Source organism: Gekko japonicus, unplaced genomic scaffold (genome assembly GCF_001447785.1).
Source record: "Gekko japonicus isolate JY-2015 unplaced genomic scaffold, Gekko_japonicus_V1.1 scaffold718, whole genome shotgun sequence".
Taxonomy (NCBI): domain Eukaryota; kingdom Metazoa; phylum Chordata; class Lepidosauria; order Squamata; family Gekkonidae; genus Gekko; species Gekko japonicus.
The window spans coordinates 715,899-734,907 of NW_015161425.1; the positions used below are offsets into that span (position 1 = coordinate 715,899).

At 40.2% G+C, this 19,009-nt stretch overlaps 1 protein-coding gene across 1 annotated transcript in view; it reads right to left on the reverse strand.

Annotated features, from left to right (window-relative positions):
* Positions 1 to 19,009, reverse strand: part of MRPS9 (mitochondrial ribosomal protein S9) — a 47,976-nt gene that overhangs the window by 23,375 nt on the left and 5,592 nt on the right. Inside the window, exon 2 of the mRNA XM_015428570.1 lies at positions 9,683 to 9,865. Coding sequence (XP_015284056.1) covers positions 9,683 to 9,865 — 183 coding nt within the window. The remainder of the gene's footprint in view (positions 1 to 9,682; positions 9,866 to 19,009) is intronic.

Sequence of the window (19,009 nt, forward strand, 5' to 3'; positions counted from 1 at the left end):
TCAACTGCTAAAGAGCTCAGGGCAGCATACGTGGTTCTCTTTCTTCATTTGTTATCCTCACAACCACCTTGTGAAGGCTGAGTGTTTGTGACTGGCCAAGAACACACAATGAGTTTCATAGTTGCGTAGGGACTTGAATTGTGGTACAGGGCTGCCAGGAGGTTGGTAAGTGGGAAGGACAGAAGAAAGCAGGGAAATAGGACAGGGTATGGAGCTGTGAGGAGGAGAGAAAGAGGGGAAAGTGTGGGGAAAGTGGATGCAGGGAAAAGTCCTTGCAGGTTCCCCACTTGTAATAATATAATACAACTTCCATATAGCTGTTAACAACCTTGATCTTACTGGTAAGAACAAACCCCTTATATATACCTTCACAAGTAATAAATATCCTTCAGTTCTAGTAGGAAACATTTTCTATAAGATATACAACCTGAAAGATTTACTAAGAACTGAGGAGGAAGAAAAGTTAATTACCTCACATTTGTTCAGACTCACTCAGAGTTGAAGACTAGCTCCCCCCCCCCACTGTTCTTAGCAACTATGAGAGGTTGTAATGCATTTTTTTTTTTAACTGAACAAGGAATCTGGTAAGTGGCCAAGATCCAAAGAGCTTTCAGGACTTTTCTGCAGCTCCCTTCCCCCTACGGGAGCGGATTTGCCTTAAGGACTCTTCAAATTGGAGTTTTAAAATTGCATATCGTCCTCCCCAACACAGTAGAACCAAAGTCACTGGTCAATTTCTATCATGAATAAATTCCACATTTTTGTGAAATAAGAGAAACCCTTATCATTCAGAATTAGAAATAGGAGGTACAGATGTCATGTGTGTAAGGAGACAAGGCAGAGTAAATATCTTAAATAAATGAATTAGTTTTGCGCACCCATCCTAAAGATATGTCTATAGGACTAAATCCTGCTGATTTTAACAGAATAGACTTTCAGGTAAACAGCACTAATTCAGAAGGCTCTTCAATCATACAGAAACTCTAATTCGCGTAAACAGTATTCTACCTAAGTTCAATGGTGGGGATCCTCCATATGTTCATTAGAATGTCAGGCATACTTGGAACATGCAAAAGGTTATCATGGTAAGCAGAGACTCCATGCATGCATCACAACCTTGCTGAAGCCAGCAGGTCTTGAGACCTAGTCAGTTCATAGGTGGTGGGGAGCCACCTGGAATACCTATTTATGCTGCCTTGAGATTCAAGGACAGGCACAATTGTAATAAATACATGAATGGGATACAGCATATTATGAATGTTATGCAAAATTAAACATACTATGGACCTGAATCTTGAACTTTTATGTATAAAATTTACATTCTGGACAAAAACCTTTTTTTGCATGCACAACAATGAGAAACAAGTCTCAAGTCTGCAGTTAGTTTTTTCCTCTCTGAAGAATTGTACTTCATTGCTGGTTACGTTAACTCAAGGGTATTGCGTGTTGATAACATATTTTGTTTAGACACAGATTGGTTTGTCAATGTTGTCAACCCACTTAATATGTGTGAAGTGTATAAAGACTTCACCTACTACTTTATTAATACCCTACTGGCATTCTAAACAGAAATTCTGAGAATTCAGCAGCAAACAAAAAGGATTAACTTGATTTTATGGAATAGTATTTTGTTTCTCTTAGCACTTTGACAAATTCCCATTTGTTAGTCAATGGGGATATTGTACACATACACACAGAGTAGGTGAACATCTATTTGTGAACAAATGGGGATTAATTATAATGACAATAGGAAAACCCACTGTGAGCCAACGGATATTAAATACCATATAAAATAACATATGAAAAGAATATATTATCAAATCCTGGGACCAACTGTGTGTACTTATTAAGAAGTCTCTTCTTTACTAGCCGGCTTGACTTGATCCAAACATTAATCTCAGCTACAAAAGCAAAAACACTGTAGCAGAATAGGCTATTTTTTGTGTACATACTAAGCAGATAGAAAAGACCATGAGCCTAATCCTATGCATGTTTACTCAGAAGTAAATCCCATAGTGTTCAATGGGACTTCTACATAGGTGTGACTAGATTGTAGCCTAAGGCAACTAATGATGATGTCACAGATTAAAAATATTAAAACATCAAAACATCAGACTTTTAAAGAGAATTCTAGTTATTTCTTTCAGATCTAGCCATACTGCTAAAATCAGGAGAGGATCCACTCTGAGCCTGCTTGAAAATCTTTAACGGCAACCAAACTTTAAAAATCCACTTAAGCATGCATTTCAAGTGCCTTCTGATGAAGTTCTATATATTAAGCATTCAAGGTAGCTAAGTTTTCCATTTGTAGATTTAGAGTCTTCCAAAGTTTTATTTTGAGTTGTGGCACATCCATGGCCAGCACTCTCATTCATCTAGTTTGGCAATGCAACCCCCCCCCCCCCCAAACTATCTACAGTTGCTGATGCCACTTGTCCTAAAGGGAAGTTCCTATGGACAACTAACTATATGTAAGTTTACGGTGAAATGGCAACTTGAAGGACCTGGCAGCAGCCACCACTACCATCAGGTTGCTAACGATACCATAGCTGTTTTTGCTATACAGAACATGGCTCTTTTTTACCCTCAACAATGTTACACTTTATGTTCCATCTTTCTTCCATCATGGTACTCAATGCCATCTATAGTTTCGAGTGGTCTTCCATGGGACAGACCCAGACCTGCTTAGCTTCTGAACACCCTTCAGAAAGCTTGATACTCTTAAGGCAGCTTAAGCCATAGCAGCCCATAGTAGAACAGCTCTGAAGTAGTCAAGGCACAAACCGAGGGCAACCTCAAATGTCAAATCCAATACAATTTCAGACACCACCATCAGATGAAATAAAAGTAAAAACAATGGTGCATAAAGTGCAAGCACATGACCAACAGGAATCTTTGGGTGATGGCCCAAGTATTGAGATGATACTGGGAAGTCTAAGCAACAGGAGCCAAATCTGTGTTCGAAAACATGTTCCTGGCTACTACTGCCACCAGGATATTCCAGAACATGCTCAAGCTGCCAGCCTGGCTTTTGCTTAAACCTATTCCTTGATTACCCTTCTTTCCAACCAACAGGAAGCCCAATCTTCTCAGTATTAAGCTTTCATTTATTTGGACCGTCAAAAAAATGTTTTCAAGCATCTGTACACAGGATTCGGGATAGATCATGTTCCCAAAGTAAATTATTCACATGTTTTGATGCGGATCAAGACTAAATTTTCCCATCAGCAGAACGGAACTTTTCTGCCTCCCCCACTGATCTCTGTTAAATGCTGCTCCTGAGGGACAGGGGACCCTGAAAGACAATATGAGGGAGATAATCTGTGGAAACTGCCCATTTAGTCTGGCTCCAGGTGTTAACAGGAAGGTTCCTAAAACAATGATTTTGCAGGGAAGAGTGAGGCCTATACGTTAGCATAGGTTTCCAGCACCAACACCACCAGCCATAGACATAAGTGAGACCCTGGAAAGAAAACTAATAGGTTCCAGGAAATCTGCATGGTTGAAAATTGCAACAGGGAGTTCTTAGCATGTGTAAGAAGTTGTTCAGCAACAACCACACAAACATCATATGAACAGGGCCTCAGACTTACCCCAAAACAAGACTTTGTGAGGTAGAAAAGGAGTCTCAAAATGTGTCAGATGTTATCTTGTGTCACTTGCAAGGGTATTACCGATAAACTTTCATATATTCAGGGTCAAATCTGGAAAGGACCGATCGCTATTCCTGTCCACCTATTTTAATAATCATAATGCAGGTCCCCACAACCTTTAAAAATCAGCCCTGCAGATCGAATACACCTTTACGTAAACAGGCATATGCTATATATTATTACAGCATAACTTGTAAGGAAGCTATGGGTCTTCAAGAAACTGTTTAAGACTAATGCAGATAAACAGTGTTCACATAGTCATGTGACGCTATTGAGATATTTCCTAGCTCTCTTTCAGTGGGATATCACAGATAAAACACTACCTTCTGAAGCTCAGGTTTTTCAAGTTAGGCTTCAGTGCTCCTACTTCCGGCTGCAAACTTTCCTTAAATCAACCTATGGCAACTCCACGTTTGGGCACTAAACAACATAAGATGTCTTAAATCTTCACCAGTGGTGAACCTGTATCATATAAAATCGATATGCTCTTGTTGGAAAGGAAACTCTCTTTTTCCTTTTAATCAATGTGCTTCAGGCCACAACTTTTTTTTTTTTTTGAAAGAGAACAATCTCTCACTACCCTTGGCAAAAGGCATTTGTCAATGGAACCAGTTTCTTAAAACATTTGTTTTACATTTAAGCATTAGACAAGTAGCCTGCATGTCAATATCAACCAAGACCTTTGGCCTACCCCTTCCTCTGAAGAGCTTTAGTACCAACATATTAATTCAATATAATAGCACCATTCACTTTTCTTGATAAGTTTGAATAAGGAACCTTTTGAATTAGGTTGAGGCGTAATACGAAGTTGCTACTGTATTTAACAGATAGCAAATTATTATTATAAGTAGGCTGGGAGTACACTTTGAGGGTAGTGTCCTTCATGTCAAATGATCTGCCAGATCAAAAACTAAGGGAAACTGTTTACTCCATACGGTAAAAGTGAAATAGCAAAATAAAAGGATTACATTCTCAACCCAGGGAAAAGCTCTAGGTCAGGACTGCAATCTCTATTAATTAGGTATCCCAGCTGGGCAGCGGGTATGCAGCTGTTAACTTGATCAATGACTTACCTAAATGTCATCTCTACTGATTCGCTTATAAATTACCAGCAAGTGAGACTAATGTACAGGTGCTAATTTATTTAAACTGTTCTCTACAGTTCTACATTGCTTTATAAACTGCATCTGGCACCTAATGTTAGCTGTCAGTTGTACTTAGACATGCCTGTCCTAACGACTCTGTTCATTAGAAATGAGCACAAATTATGAAATATTGTGAAAAATGATACATCAAATGGAATGGGCAAAGCGAATCAATTAGAGAAACTTCATACTGCATATTCACACATAGGAGAATAAAACATCCTGATTTCAGAGCACGGTCTATAATACCAATTAAAAAGCAATTGGTAGACTTCTGCAGAGTTATATATCAATTTGCTGGGTTCTCCCCCACCCCAAGACATACCCTCGTAATTTACAGCTTAACTTTTTTTATTTCTTCAAAAATAAAACCACTAGTAAAAACCTGCACTGTGCGAGAACCCATTGGAAAAAAGTACTGACAGACCGTTAACGTATTTCCCCATATGACTTGTTTTAAAACATACACATCCAAAATGCCAGGAAGAAAAAGAACCCGAGGATGTCTACTTTTGAAAAGCGCTGCATGCAGTGATTAACAGCAGACGACAGGAGATGCATAAGCACTCATCAGAAGGAATTATTACCATTCCAAGTGTAAAGCCTGATAATTCTGCTGCCACTGCTAAGCGGCTTTTATATTTTTATAACAGAAATTTAATTATGCATAACAGACACTGTTATACAGCCTAAGTATTTACAACACCTGATGTTATGTGAGCAAATTGAACAAGCATTATAAGCACTGTGCTTTGCTAAGTAAAATGTTGTTCTTTGTTGTCTTCATCTTTTTACACATATAAGATGAAAACGTTGAACTGGTCTTATACTTGACATCTGTAATAAGGAGAAAATGAGATTGTTCAGGTTATAACCCATTTTCTTGATGAGTGGGAGGTAACATACTAGGAAGAAGGTTGCAATAAGAAAGGCCTGGCCTGCTGCTAGCCTACACATTTAGATAGCTAATCTACTGGCTTTTTGCAACCACTTTGATTGGGGTTCTGGTATGGCCCTCCATCTATTTTCTCCTAGTTCACAATATTAAAACACACTGAGGTTATGTTCCAGCAGACTGAGCCTTCTCAGCCTTCCACAGATTAAGGTGTTTTATTTTTTTTGTTACGTAACAGTATCAGGAGTTCAGCTGAGATGCCGCAGACAGGAACCTGACCACTTATTTTAAGGGTCTAGCTAAATGGTGGCTCAAATGGTTATGATGCTGAACTGCAGGCTGGAAAGTTGGTAGTTCAGCAGTTTGAGACCCGAGTGCCGCATGTTGGAGTGAGCTCCCGACTCTGGTTCCAGCTCCTGCCAACCTAGCAGTTCGAAAGCAAGAAATTGCAAGTAGATAAATAGGTACTGCTTCGGTGGGAAGGTAACAGCGTTCCGTGCTGTTTAGTCATGCAGGCCACATGACCACGGAAATGTTTTTGGACAGCGCTGGCTCTTCGGCTTGGAAACGGAGATGAGCACCACATCCCTAGAGTCGGATTTGACTGGCTTTTGAGCAAGGGAAACCTTTACCTAAATGGTAATAACCACTAACCATAGTATGTGCTAAAACACTGAACAGATATAAAGTGTTACTGAACAGATATAAAATGGGAGTACAGAAGCAGTTGCTTGCAGAAAAGCGGTAGACTGAAGTAGGTGATGAATCAGTCCCATGTCCATGCTTTGCCTTAGCTGGGTTGTGGTTTGATACCAAAAAGTAAGATCTTCCAAGAGGAAGGCAAATAGGGAGGGCTGATTTTGGGGAGAAGTGCAGGCAAATCTAAAATGCCCTTCTTCTGTTCCCCACTTCCCGACTTTAAATAACCTTCCATCCGGCTAAGACCTGTTTGGCACAAACCACAGTCTAACACAATGCAATGCCACAATAATATCTAATTGTGCAACAAAGGAAATGTGCTTGTGTGAAATTCAAAGTGACACTGATTCACTTTCGGCATGTCCAAGTGGCCTGCCAAGCGTACAGTAGAATTCCCAAAAAACTTTTAAGAGACAAGACTGCAAAAGGCAGTCAGAAAAGTATACACTCACAAGAAAACAAAAAGGAGAACAGAAGCACAGCACCTAATAGGATGGGTGCTTTGACACTAATGACAGTGAATTACAAATAAGCCTATTCAGATATAAGCCTTTTATTCTGAATTCTTCAACAGTTCAGTGTATACAAATAAACTAGGGGAAATGAACATTAACAGGGTTTGTACTGCTTTGATTTTCCCTATGTGTTAACATTCAAATCGGTTGTGAGCAATCACTGGGTCACCATCCGAGAGTTCCCTGTTATGTCCACATGCCGCTTGGTGTCTGTTCTTCCTCTGCACTCATTTACCCCTCACCCTCCTTTGTCACCAGTGAGAATCCTGCATGCTGAAAGTCAAAGATTCTCCTTTCCACCTATGAGTTATCTTCCACCTTCACCCTCCCTCTTCAGAGTGTGCAAACCCAATTCAGTACTGGATTACTAGATGCAGACCATGCCTTACTTCCATATAAGCCGCCCTGAGCCCGCTTGCAGGGAGGGCGGGGTAAAAAAATGTCTAAATAAAATAAATAAATAAATAAATAATCTTCTACATAGGAAAAGAGAGGAATTAGGGTAGAGCAAAGCCTAAACTCAACAGCCCTTACTACTGATGAAACATGCACAAAATTAGCCTTAACATAAGTTAGTGGGCTCAAACGTGAGTAACCTGTCCACACAGTTACAGCTTAAATAATGGACGGCTTATTGTAAGGGGTCTGAACACCAACACTGTCATTCCAGTGTGTGTCTTTACACGAAAACCATCTGAGAACAATGCACCTTCGTATGAACATGGCCTCATGCCAAGGCGCACAGTACAAAGGTCAGAACTACAGACTAATAAATAAGTTGCTGAGTGATGCCCCACATCTCTTCCATAGTCCCATGGTCATTAGAGCTTTCAGCTGTACCTCAAAGAACCAAATACAAGTTCTGTCAGAGGAAGTAGAATAACAAGGGAGCAATAAGGCAGGAGGCACATTGAAAAACACGAAACAAACAAAATGAGACCATTAACGTTCCCTTGTTAGATCAGAACACTAGCCTAACTTTCTGTTTCCAGCAGTGCCAGCTAGACACCTATGTGAACTCAAGGTATAACAGAAACACACATTACCTGCTTCTCTTAGCAGCCGGTATTTAGAGTGCTGAATCTGTACCTTGTATTGTTCTCCCCCTAATGAGTTCAGAGTGGGATCAAACATGCTTATAACAACTCTGTGAGGTAGGTCTGGTTGAGTGGGCGACTAGACAAGGCTATCAGTAACTTTCACGGCTCAAGCAGGGATTCAAACTCAATAGCAGTACTCTGTGAGAGCCAGCCTGATGTAGTGGTAAAGAGTGGCAGACTCTAATCTGGAGAACCAGGTTCGATTCTCCACATCTCCACATGAAGCCAAATGGGTGACCTTGGGTCAGTCACAGTTCTCTCAGCCCCCCCCCCAATAAATCCAGCTCGCCACAAAAAGAGCTAGAGCCTCAGGCTGTCAGACAATCTTCGGATCTCCTGGCTATACTACACACACTGCCATACGATAATTATTAATTATTACCAGTACTCTTCTCCCTCTATCACATGGGCTGCTTGTCTCAAACACTGACATATTGTGCTTTATCATACTGGGCACTAAAAAGGACAATAACGGAAAAAATAGATGAGAGGCCTGGAGAGAAATGTTACTTTCAAAAATGTTCATATAAGAAAAGAAGAAGAAGAAGAAGAGAAGAAGAGATTGGATTTATATCCCGCCCTTCACTTGGAGTCTCAGAGCGGCTTACAAACTCCTTTCCCTTCCCCTCCCCACAACAGACACCCTGTGAGGTGGGTGGGGCTGAGAGAACTCTGACACAAACTGCTCTTTTTCAAGGACAGCTGTGCCAGAGCTTGTGACTGACCCAAGGTCACATCAGCAGGTGCAAGTGGAGGAGTGGGGAATCAAACCTGGTTCTCCCAGATTAGAGTCCGCACACTTAACCACTACACCAAACTGGTTGAAGAACAACCTGTCTTTGTAGGTTAAACAGACTGTTACTCAGAGACAGCCTTTCTGGCAGTTGTTCCCTAAATATCAAACCTCCTTTACAAATGACAGTAGCCTGACACCATCTTTAGGTGCGCTGGGAAGTCTATCTTCTTTCCCCAAGACTTTGGAAGTATTTTTGTTTCAACTTCAGGGTTTGTTTTAATTGTTCCTTTATTATTTTTTCTGAGTTTTCAAAGACCAGCTTAGATTTCATTTCATTAATTAATACTGATTGCTCTGAATTATTATTTTGGCTTCTGTTTTACTTTGTAATTGCTTTTATGGTGGTTATTGGATTGATTTCTCTTAAACCCCTTGAATCCTATATAATAATAAGCGCACTGGAATTAAGTCCAGAGGGACTTACTCCCAAGTACAAATGCATGGAATTGCAGGCCGTGATGAAAAAGGTCACTGGCGATGCTAGTCGCTCTAGTATCATACACGAACCCCAGTATACTCCGTATACTCAGCAGGTCAAATTACGGGTAAATGCTTCCAAATGCTATATAAACTTTGATAGTGGTTCTTACGACCTCAGATCAAGGGGATTATCCATTAGTAGTTTTAAAAAGAACCTGCTGTGCTTTAGCAAGGTATAGTATAAAGCACTACACTGTGATGTCTGACCTCGCACAGTAGTAGGGGCAGAATCTCTATTCAGAGCCACAGTTGCAATGTTTTCTATGTATAGTAGTAGTCTCTCGTATTCTGACAGTTCGATTAAAATTCAGAGAGCTGAGGGGCTCATGCTGAAGCAAAGAGCTTTCAATTCTGAAACCCCGCAGTAAATTACTTCTCCAACTGAGCAACCATACTTACATCAATATCCTCTTGGGTAAAAGTTTCTGGATCTTCTCCCATCATGTTGGCTAAATGTCTCTTTCCTATGTTGAACTCTTCAATCTGTTTTTTAATAAAAGCTTCTGTGTACTTCTCGGGTCCCGAAGCTGCTATATTTTTCCTCTGCGCTGCTGCAGAACTAGTGCAGATTAGCCTTGGTGCCTGGGGGGGGGGGGGGGGGAGGAAGAGAAAGGACTATTTAAACAAACTGCATTATCAAAACGGGAACATGAACATGACTAAAGGCACAGGAACAAAGATGAGAGTACCATTGAGGAACCCCTCCATCAGTGCAGATATCCCAACAACTTAAGAAAGCTTTTGGAGCACCGTGTCCCACATGGTGGGTGTACACCAGAAAAATTCAAATCTCTACTCACAGAGTTCACTGGGTAGCCTTATGGTAATTCTCTCTAAGCCAAACTTACCTCACAGGGCTGAGAGAGATATCTAACTGTACAATAAGTTTTAGTTTTTTTCGTACAATACCTTCCTCAGAACTTTTCATATTTAATGACTGCATATTAAACACTATTGAACCTCTAAGATTTGAGCTTATAAGAGCCTAGTAGAACTTTCTTGCCTCCCTCCTGAAGCACAGTTTGAGAAGCAAGCAATGATACACACAAGTGCAAAAAGAATAAGTTATTGTTCAATAAATCTGGGAAAGTAATTCAACAAGTCTCTCAAGCATTGGATATCAAATGGGATTTGCATACTGCCTGGAGACCCCAGTCGAGTGGCCAGATGGAATAGATGAACAGGACCTTGAAAATGGTCTTAACCAAGATTTGTACTGAAACAAGACTGACTTGGTTGCATGTCCTTAGCTTCTTTACAGGCTATTACTTCCTAACCAATTAGTGTCTAGAGCCAGCATTTCCCAGTAAAGCCAGAAGACAGGTAGCACTGCCAAAGTCAACACAAGCACCTTTAAGCAACAAGCCACAGTTGATGTACACTGCCCATCCACCAGATAATCGGGCAGAACAAACTTCTTGGATAAAAGTAACATTCTTTTTTGCTGTGACCAAAGCCCTCATTTTATTGGTAAGAATCACCCAAAGAGAATGACTTTATATAGAAAGAGTCTTACAATCTGAAGAAGTCTTATTTGCAATATTGTTCTGTTATTTAATTATCATAAAGGACCAATGGCCTTCTGCTTTCAGGCAGAAACATGAAATATGCCACTTCCATCCTTTCTCCCTATTGGTTTAGCTGAATACTGCACTAAAAAAACAGAAACTGGAAAATGTGCAAGAATCTGTTTAGTATTTTTGGCAGTACTGGAGCTGTACAGGATTTCAGCTTCATATACAGACCGCCCCCCCCCCCTTAAATTCTTCCCTTTAGGAACTTCCCCCAACAGTACCCATTTCACTGGTATCACAGAACGGCAAGAAAGCTGAGATGAACTGCTTAAACTATCCCAGAAATGGGAGTGACCATTCCACCTCATTATACAGACCTGGTACCCTCAATCTGCTTCTCTTCCATCTTCATCTTTATGTACTATGTCTATTAGATTGTAAAATATTATGTTGTATTATAAACCACTTTGGCAGAAAAGTAGAATATAAAAGTATTTAGTAAATAAAGAGACTGAGCGGACTGGCATTTTTTTTTAATATCTGGCTTTTCACAAATTTGGGGAACCTTTGGCAAGTATGGAACAGCAGAGGAAGGAAAGTTGATGAACACCATGTAGGGAAGGTATAAAGGCCCCAGACCCTCACTGCATTAGTTATACCCATCTAAATCTTCAGTGCACACAAAATATTTCTAACATTTCTTCATTTAAGTTTTCAAACTTCATAACTGATCTATTTTGACTACACTGGTTTCATCATTACTACATAGTCAGTGTAACATATTTTCACCACTTCTACATATTCATAAGAACCTTTAATAGATAAATAGTATATCATGGTGTAAAAGAAAGTCTATTACATATCTCAGGATATTACATTTGGAACAGATTATAATTTTACTTCTATTTCATTACCATACATTTGTATATGATATTTTCTCACTTTAAGTTTGTCTCCTGCTAGCATAATACAGATAATACATGCTCCATCTTTCCTCAAATTTCGTAACAGACCTGATTCTCAAACAGGTTATTAATTTTGCCATTACTGCATATTCAGCAAGTTTATTTCCCCATTCTTCTAAATGTGGACAGACGTCTAGTTTCCATTTTGCTGTGTAAATAGTTGTAGCCGCTGTCACCATGTATCTGAATAGCTCCTCACATTTTTGGTAATTTGTCAGGCAGAACACCTAATAACATGCTCTTGGATTCCATTTGGAATTTAAACTTTAATATATTCTGCATTTTTAGATGTATTTCTTTCCAATATTTTTGCTTTTTTACAGGTCCACCACATATGAAAGAAGGCTCCACCTATGTCTTGATATTGTCAGCATTTTCCTTTGTAGTTTTTATTTGCTTCCTCAATGTCCTTTGGAGCTATATACCATCTGAAAAACATTTTGTACCAATTTTCTCTTAGTGTCTGTCTGACTGTAAATTTGATATATTTTCCCCATAGTTGTTCCCATTGTTGCATCAATATCTGTTCTATAAGGTTTTGCATCTACTTAAGCATACATTCCTCAATGTCCTTTGGAGCTATATACCATCTGAAAAACATTTTGTACCAATTTTCTCTTAGTGTCTGTCTGACTGTAAATTTGATATATTTTCCCCATAGTTGTTCCCATTGTTGCATCAATATCTGTTCTATAAGGTTTTGCATCTACTTAAGCATACATTTTTTCACTTGTTAGTCTTCCATTTATAGCTGGAGTAAATCTTGTATATCCATCGTAGTGAATGCTTTTTGTTTTATAATCAGCTGCTAAAATTCAGTCGCATCTCTTAGAACTCCATCTTCAATACTCATGATCTCTATTAGTCTTGAAATTAATTGATATTTAATATATCAGCCACTGAATATTTACAGCTCCATCTTTAGTATTATTTATTTATTTTTATTGATTTTATTGATTTTTATCCCACCCATTCCGGCCTAGGCTTGACTTCCCTGTTTATCATCAGGCTGAAAGTTAAAAAAAAAATCATTTTTATTTCTTGTATTCTTACCATAATACACCATATTCTCAGAAGCCCATCTCTGATTATGTGTCTTCTTTCTTGTGTTATGACCTTTGTAGTTGATTTCTTAATCCATAAGTAATTGTGTAGGCCTTCTATGTTTTCAAACTTTTTGTGGATAAAACCCAAGATTTCAGAGAGGCCAAATTTCAAGCTAACCTAGAAACAATTGTCACTGAGCTTAATGGGATTTATTTCTAAGTAAGCTTGCTTAAGGACCCAACCTTCGCACCATATTCTGCATACATACAAGGAACATCAATCTGTTCCAGTCTCAGCAAATGTTTCAACAGCTTCTTAAAACTTCAGATAATGAGGAACTAAACCTTCCAATAGCTGCTGGTTCAGTTGCCCAACACATTGACTAAGACAAGCCCCATTTGAAATTCCTAGTTTGGAGGCTGACATTTCTGGCTGAACAATGCATTCCCTCCCTCTTAAAACCCTAGTACAATTGCCATCAATGCCTAGTAGTGAACACAATCCCCGCTTGAAACAATGGTCCAAGAGACAGTTATCTTCTGGCTTTTGTGGAAGACTATAAGATATGGCTAGACAGATTTGTTTTTCTTTTAACCAAGATAATCAGTGGGGAAGACAACTGTAATTTCAATCAAGCACTCTGCCAAAGGAACAGAAGAATCACTGGCAAAGCAGTAATGGCTCAAGCTTGGCAAGAAGCCATCTTTATGCACTACTTTATTTGTTCCTGTGTTCATATTAACAAAGCTTCTCAGCAGTCTAATTATTCCATAAACAGATTACTGGAGTTGTCTCCCTGGAAAGAAACACGTCTCTCTCTCTCACACACACACACAAAATCATCACCCAGCAGAAGTTCGAGGGTACAAACTTGCAAGCCTACTCAGCTGGCTACAAAAAGCAGCCATTTAAAAAGGGACATCCAGCTAGCTGCCAATCTTTTAAGCTGTGACTTGAAGTACATCTCTATTTCAATTCTGCTGAAATGAAATGAAATGGATTGTATTTATATGTAAGTAGTTAGGATCAGGGCCAGAACAACTTGACTCCTCTTTATTCTCATAGGAACTTGGATGCAATGTTTACCAGTAAATGTGTTGAATTCAGACACACTACTGGGGGACGACGACACTTCCTTCTAATAACACTAATAACAAAAACAGGTCCCTGGATCAATTCTGTAATTCCTTAACCCTGCTATTAAAGCTCGCAATACTAGCCTAACTCCAACGGGAAACTCTTAACTCTCCTCTGCCTATTCCAACTGCAACCGGCATCTCCCATGTACAGCCCTTCCAGATTCCTTGTAGCAGATCCCACACTGGCATATGAATTGCCTTTTCAGGGGACCGTCCAGGCATCATGCAGCAGATCCTACCAGTTTTTGCACCAAAAACAGTGTCCTAATGAACACACAGAGCCAAAAACCACAGAGGATGGGACATGCAGTAAAAAGTGGAATCAGGCAACAGCGGGCAGATCCAACCACCCATCCATATTTTTGTCAAATGCCTGACTCTTACTAAGCATCACGTCAGGCAAAACCACAGTGATAGATTCCATTCAAAATAATCAAGACTAGGCAAATTGACAAGATTGTGATACACAGATCTCTCTGAACAGCGGCTATTTTGAAGAGACAAACATATTGTCAGCTTTTGACCCCCTGAAAGACATGTTAGTGCATCAGAATTTTTAACACACTCTGCAAAATATCCTCTCAAACACACACACTTGGAGAATACTCACCCACAATCTGTTTTAAAGAACTCTTCTTAAAAGAGTCAGATAAGTTTGTTATGCACTTCCCTGAGGGTCAAGAAATTCCAGCAGTACCAGGAGGAAAGGCCTAAGTTGCTTTATTTACAAACAAAGGACCCAACCTTCTCACCAGTTGCTTTATTTACAAACAAACAGAGCACAAACAGAGGCAAAGGGGTAATGGCTCTTAACTGTACTGCACCCAGAGTGTTCCAGCCAACTCACAGCTATGTGTCTGCTTTCTTCTTCAAAATCAAGCCTGCCATTTCTCCACACACCCTTTTTCTTCAGCTGGGTAGTGTCACATTTTCCAGGTGCCTTTTATCAGTACCTTTAACATCAGGCAAATATTTTGAGCCATTAACCGAACAAAGGAACTGGGAGTCTGCAACAGGCTTAAGAGCATCACAGTGGGAATGAGGATTTGGCACACTGCATAGAAGATGAGTTACATCAACCCCCCCCCCACTACCTGTTGATCTATTTAGTCTTAATGGTATTATAATTTATAATTCGTTTGTCCTGTGATATGAGTCTATGTATAGCGCATTGTCTTGATTGTCATGGTCCATTGGCCTGTGCAATAAACATCCATTCATTAATACAATTTTATGTCCTACATCAGACATCAGTCAAGATCTACCAGGCCTGTGCATTACTGCAAAGGAGGAAATAAGTTACATTCAAATTGCAATGAACAAGTTCCTTCAATTCTCTCCACTCCTAAATGCTCAGTTCTTAATTTATGAATATAATAGCCAGTAGACTTGAGCATAGCTCTTAACATTTTGTGTATCAAAGCACGCATGCTTAAAACGGCTACAATACTCCACTTATTTTGACAGGTATGTGTGCAGGTCTGAATGACTGTCTCCCACTCCCCTCCCCTAAATGCTGTGGAAACCTCACACACTCTTCTGTTTAGTAGAACAGGAAAGGAGAAACCAGAGAAGTGGCGACTGGACTGTTCTCACATACACTCACAACAGGAGGAGGCAGGAACCACCCAGTGCTAAAGTGTAAGTAGGAGGGAAAAAAAGTTCACAGAATGGGATGAAGCCAGCATGGAGGAAGATGAAAAGTTGCCCTGCTGAGAGATCACAAGTTGTTTTAAGGTCACCCTGTGAGATCAAGACTGAGCTCAGATTTTATCCAAGGGCTGCCTGCGAACTCACAGCAAATTCTGGGAAATAAGGAACACCTTATTTTCACCATAGAATTGCACTGTCTTTCTGGTACAGTCCCATATCTAAGCTCACTGAAATAAATGGTAAATAGCATCACCATGACTAGTTAGCTTTCCCCAGCACCCTACTAAATGGTAGAAAACTTTACCATAAATAGTTCAGGTACCACACTGGACCTTCCTTTCCCTGTTCCACAACTCGAAAGGGATAGCCATATTAAGCAGTGCAATGGCTGCACATTAAGAGACGCACTTGCCACATAAAAACTGTTATACATACGGGTGCACCCTAGACAGAATTCACCTCAAGGATGCCATTTTCAGTGGTGTCCCTACAGTGAATGCAGAGTATATTCCACCTACTAATCAAGCAATAGTATTGCAATATGTTATTTTGCAGCTGTTAAAGCAACACCAAGCAGGGCTGTGTAGTATAAACGTCATGGACTGAAAAGTCCAATGTAAGTATCAAGAAGGGTACCACTGCAGGGGCAAGAAGTCCCATCACACCGCGAATGCAGTGGGGGGGGGGAGAATATTTTTAAAGGGCTTGTTCTTGGACACATGACAAAGCAAAGAGGAAATTCTATTCCGAGGCCCCCTTTAGTACTAGTCTAAGCATGTGTACTTGTACAAGCCACCCTCCTTCCTTCACATACTACAACAGGTTAGCTTTCCCACATACACCAGCAGTTTCATAGGTTCCCAAACTTATTTGGCCTACCGCCAAAAGGCTGCTTTAGATAGGTTCTGGACTCTTCTTTCTTTATTCTCCCACTGCCCCCTTATTTGTATTCAACAGCCCCCCCCATTGCACCCAAGGCTCCGACCGCCCACCTGGATTGTTCCAGCACCCTCAGGGGGTGGTACTGCCCACTTTGGGAACCATTAGGGGATCAATAATGTGTGTCTGAACTACTTTAGGCAGTACTAATCGACCATCAGAAACACAGTAGAAAAAAGCTTTCCTGCGCAAAGTTAGCCTCATGTGTACAATATTAAACTACAAATCACCAGGAAAATGGCACCTACCAGTTTAAGTGTGGAAGTACCCAAGACAAACTATACTTTTTGAGAACATACTCGTATGCTTGATGATGCGACTTCTCAGAGACACCGCAGAAACAAAAGAACTACTATCCAAGAAAAAAGACACCGCAGACAAACCAATTCAGTGTAGAAATTCACCCAAATCATTTTGAGACAATTGTCTTTGAGGGAATTTTTCCCACTGCTTTTACGAACAAGTTCTCTTGTATTGTCTCCGAGCACAGAAACAATTTGAATAAAGCATTGCACAGGAGTACTTTCCACTATCCAAGCACCCCGTTACATACTAAAGAGAATGAATGAATAAAAGTAACTAAAAAGGGAGAGGAAACTGGTCTTCAAGAAAGGATGGACACAAGTAGACCATAAAAACAGCACATTTACATGCCCTGCACATATGGACTATGTCACCACTCAGTCATATTTATCATTCAAGTCTTTTAGAAGAGGAGGAGATTGGATTTATACCCCGCCCTTCACTCAGGGCGGCTTACAAACTTCTTTCCCTTCCCCTCCCCACAACAGACACCCTGTGAGGTAGGTGGGGCTGAGAGAACTCTTTCTAGAACTGCTCCTGAAAGAACTATGGCTTGCCCAAGGTCATCCAGCAGCTGCAAGTGGAGGAGTGGGGAATCAAACCCGGTTCTCCCAGATTAGAGTCCGTGCACTTTCACCAAATCTTCCTCAAAATGGTGTTAAAAGCATCTCTAACACGTTCTTTGGCCATTGTTAACAACTACTATGGCATCATTTCTCCTTTAACATAGTCTTGTGGCCAGCTCCTTTTCTCAGTTGACCCTTGCTGATCTCTGCCGGTAAAGCTGGTTCCACTGGTCTTGCTAACATAAAAGAGTCAGGTCTATGTTCTGGCAGTTTGAATTTTCAACAGCATCTGCTGGCTCACACTTCAATCCCAGTATTCAGACCCATAGCAATCAGCATCACATGATCAGCTACACAAACAGCACCACAGCATTTCCCTCGGTTATTAAAGCATATAATGTAAAGTGCTGCAGTTATGGTTGCACTAACTGTACACTGCGGCTCTGACCTGCACACTTGAAAAAACATTTTAAAACTCAGCTGGTCGCAGTAACAGAAGATGTACTTGATGAAAACCCTTCTAGCTATACATGTAAACATTCTAGTTGTGCTATACCATGTGGGATGGTATACACTAGCTACCTGGGCTTGCTTTATACATACCTAATTACACACAAACTGCAAGTGTAAAAAATTAGAAGTCACATCTTTAGAAACAACTCTGAGTCATCAGCGCCGCAATGTGGGGAAGTGCCCAAACTGGGAACATAAATCTGTAGTGTTGATCTGCAGCGGTTTATTTATTTACAACATTTTTATGCCGCCTTTCCACCCCATCAGGGTCCCTGTAAGGCAGCACACATAAAAACATTTGAACAAATAGAAACAACATTTAAAATTGTAAACTAATTCAAGAAAAAACAGACACCAGTTATAACCCTCATGAACACAAATTATGACAGTGGTGTTCTACTCCGAGTATCCACTTCCAAAACACATTCTGTCAGCGAGAGCTAAAATGCTCATTGCCAATAATGTAGAAACAGATGCAAAGCATTAAAAGAATCTGTAACACTGAAATCCAATCAAAGCACACCAGTGTTTTAGTACATTTTCCCCCCTTTCAAACAACCACCTAACCCTAGCTGGGGTCAGGGGGGAGAGACTACAGTGCCTCCAATGACAATGTCTGACAGGGTCCCTAGGCAGGCACTGCAGAACATTTTCAGGGCCCTCTAATGACTTTTAGGAAGATCCACCCACACCCTCATGCTTGATAAAACTAACTTCTTGAAACACTTTTGGTTACATTTGTATTTTTTATTAATTATCCTAAGAAACATTAACTTGTTTCATTCCTGGCTGTCTCCTTTCAAAGTTGATTCCTGAAGCTCTCTTCTTCCTTTTCCAATGCTTCTCCTTTCTTGTTGAAGATGGAATGGATGCAGAAAACCGCTTGGAGCACCCAATCTCTGGCTATCTTCTATTTCTTCTAATGAACAGTTTTGACTGTTCTGCGCTAGGCTAGTCTGACCAATACTGCTGGTTCCATTATCTCAACAGGCATTTATTGGGGGGGGGGGACAGATGACAAATGGCTATCGTGTACATAGGTCCCTCTTTCTCCCAACAGGCAGCTGGACCAAAAAAATGTTTCCGG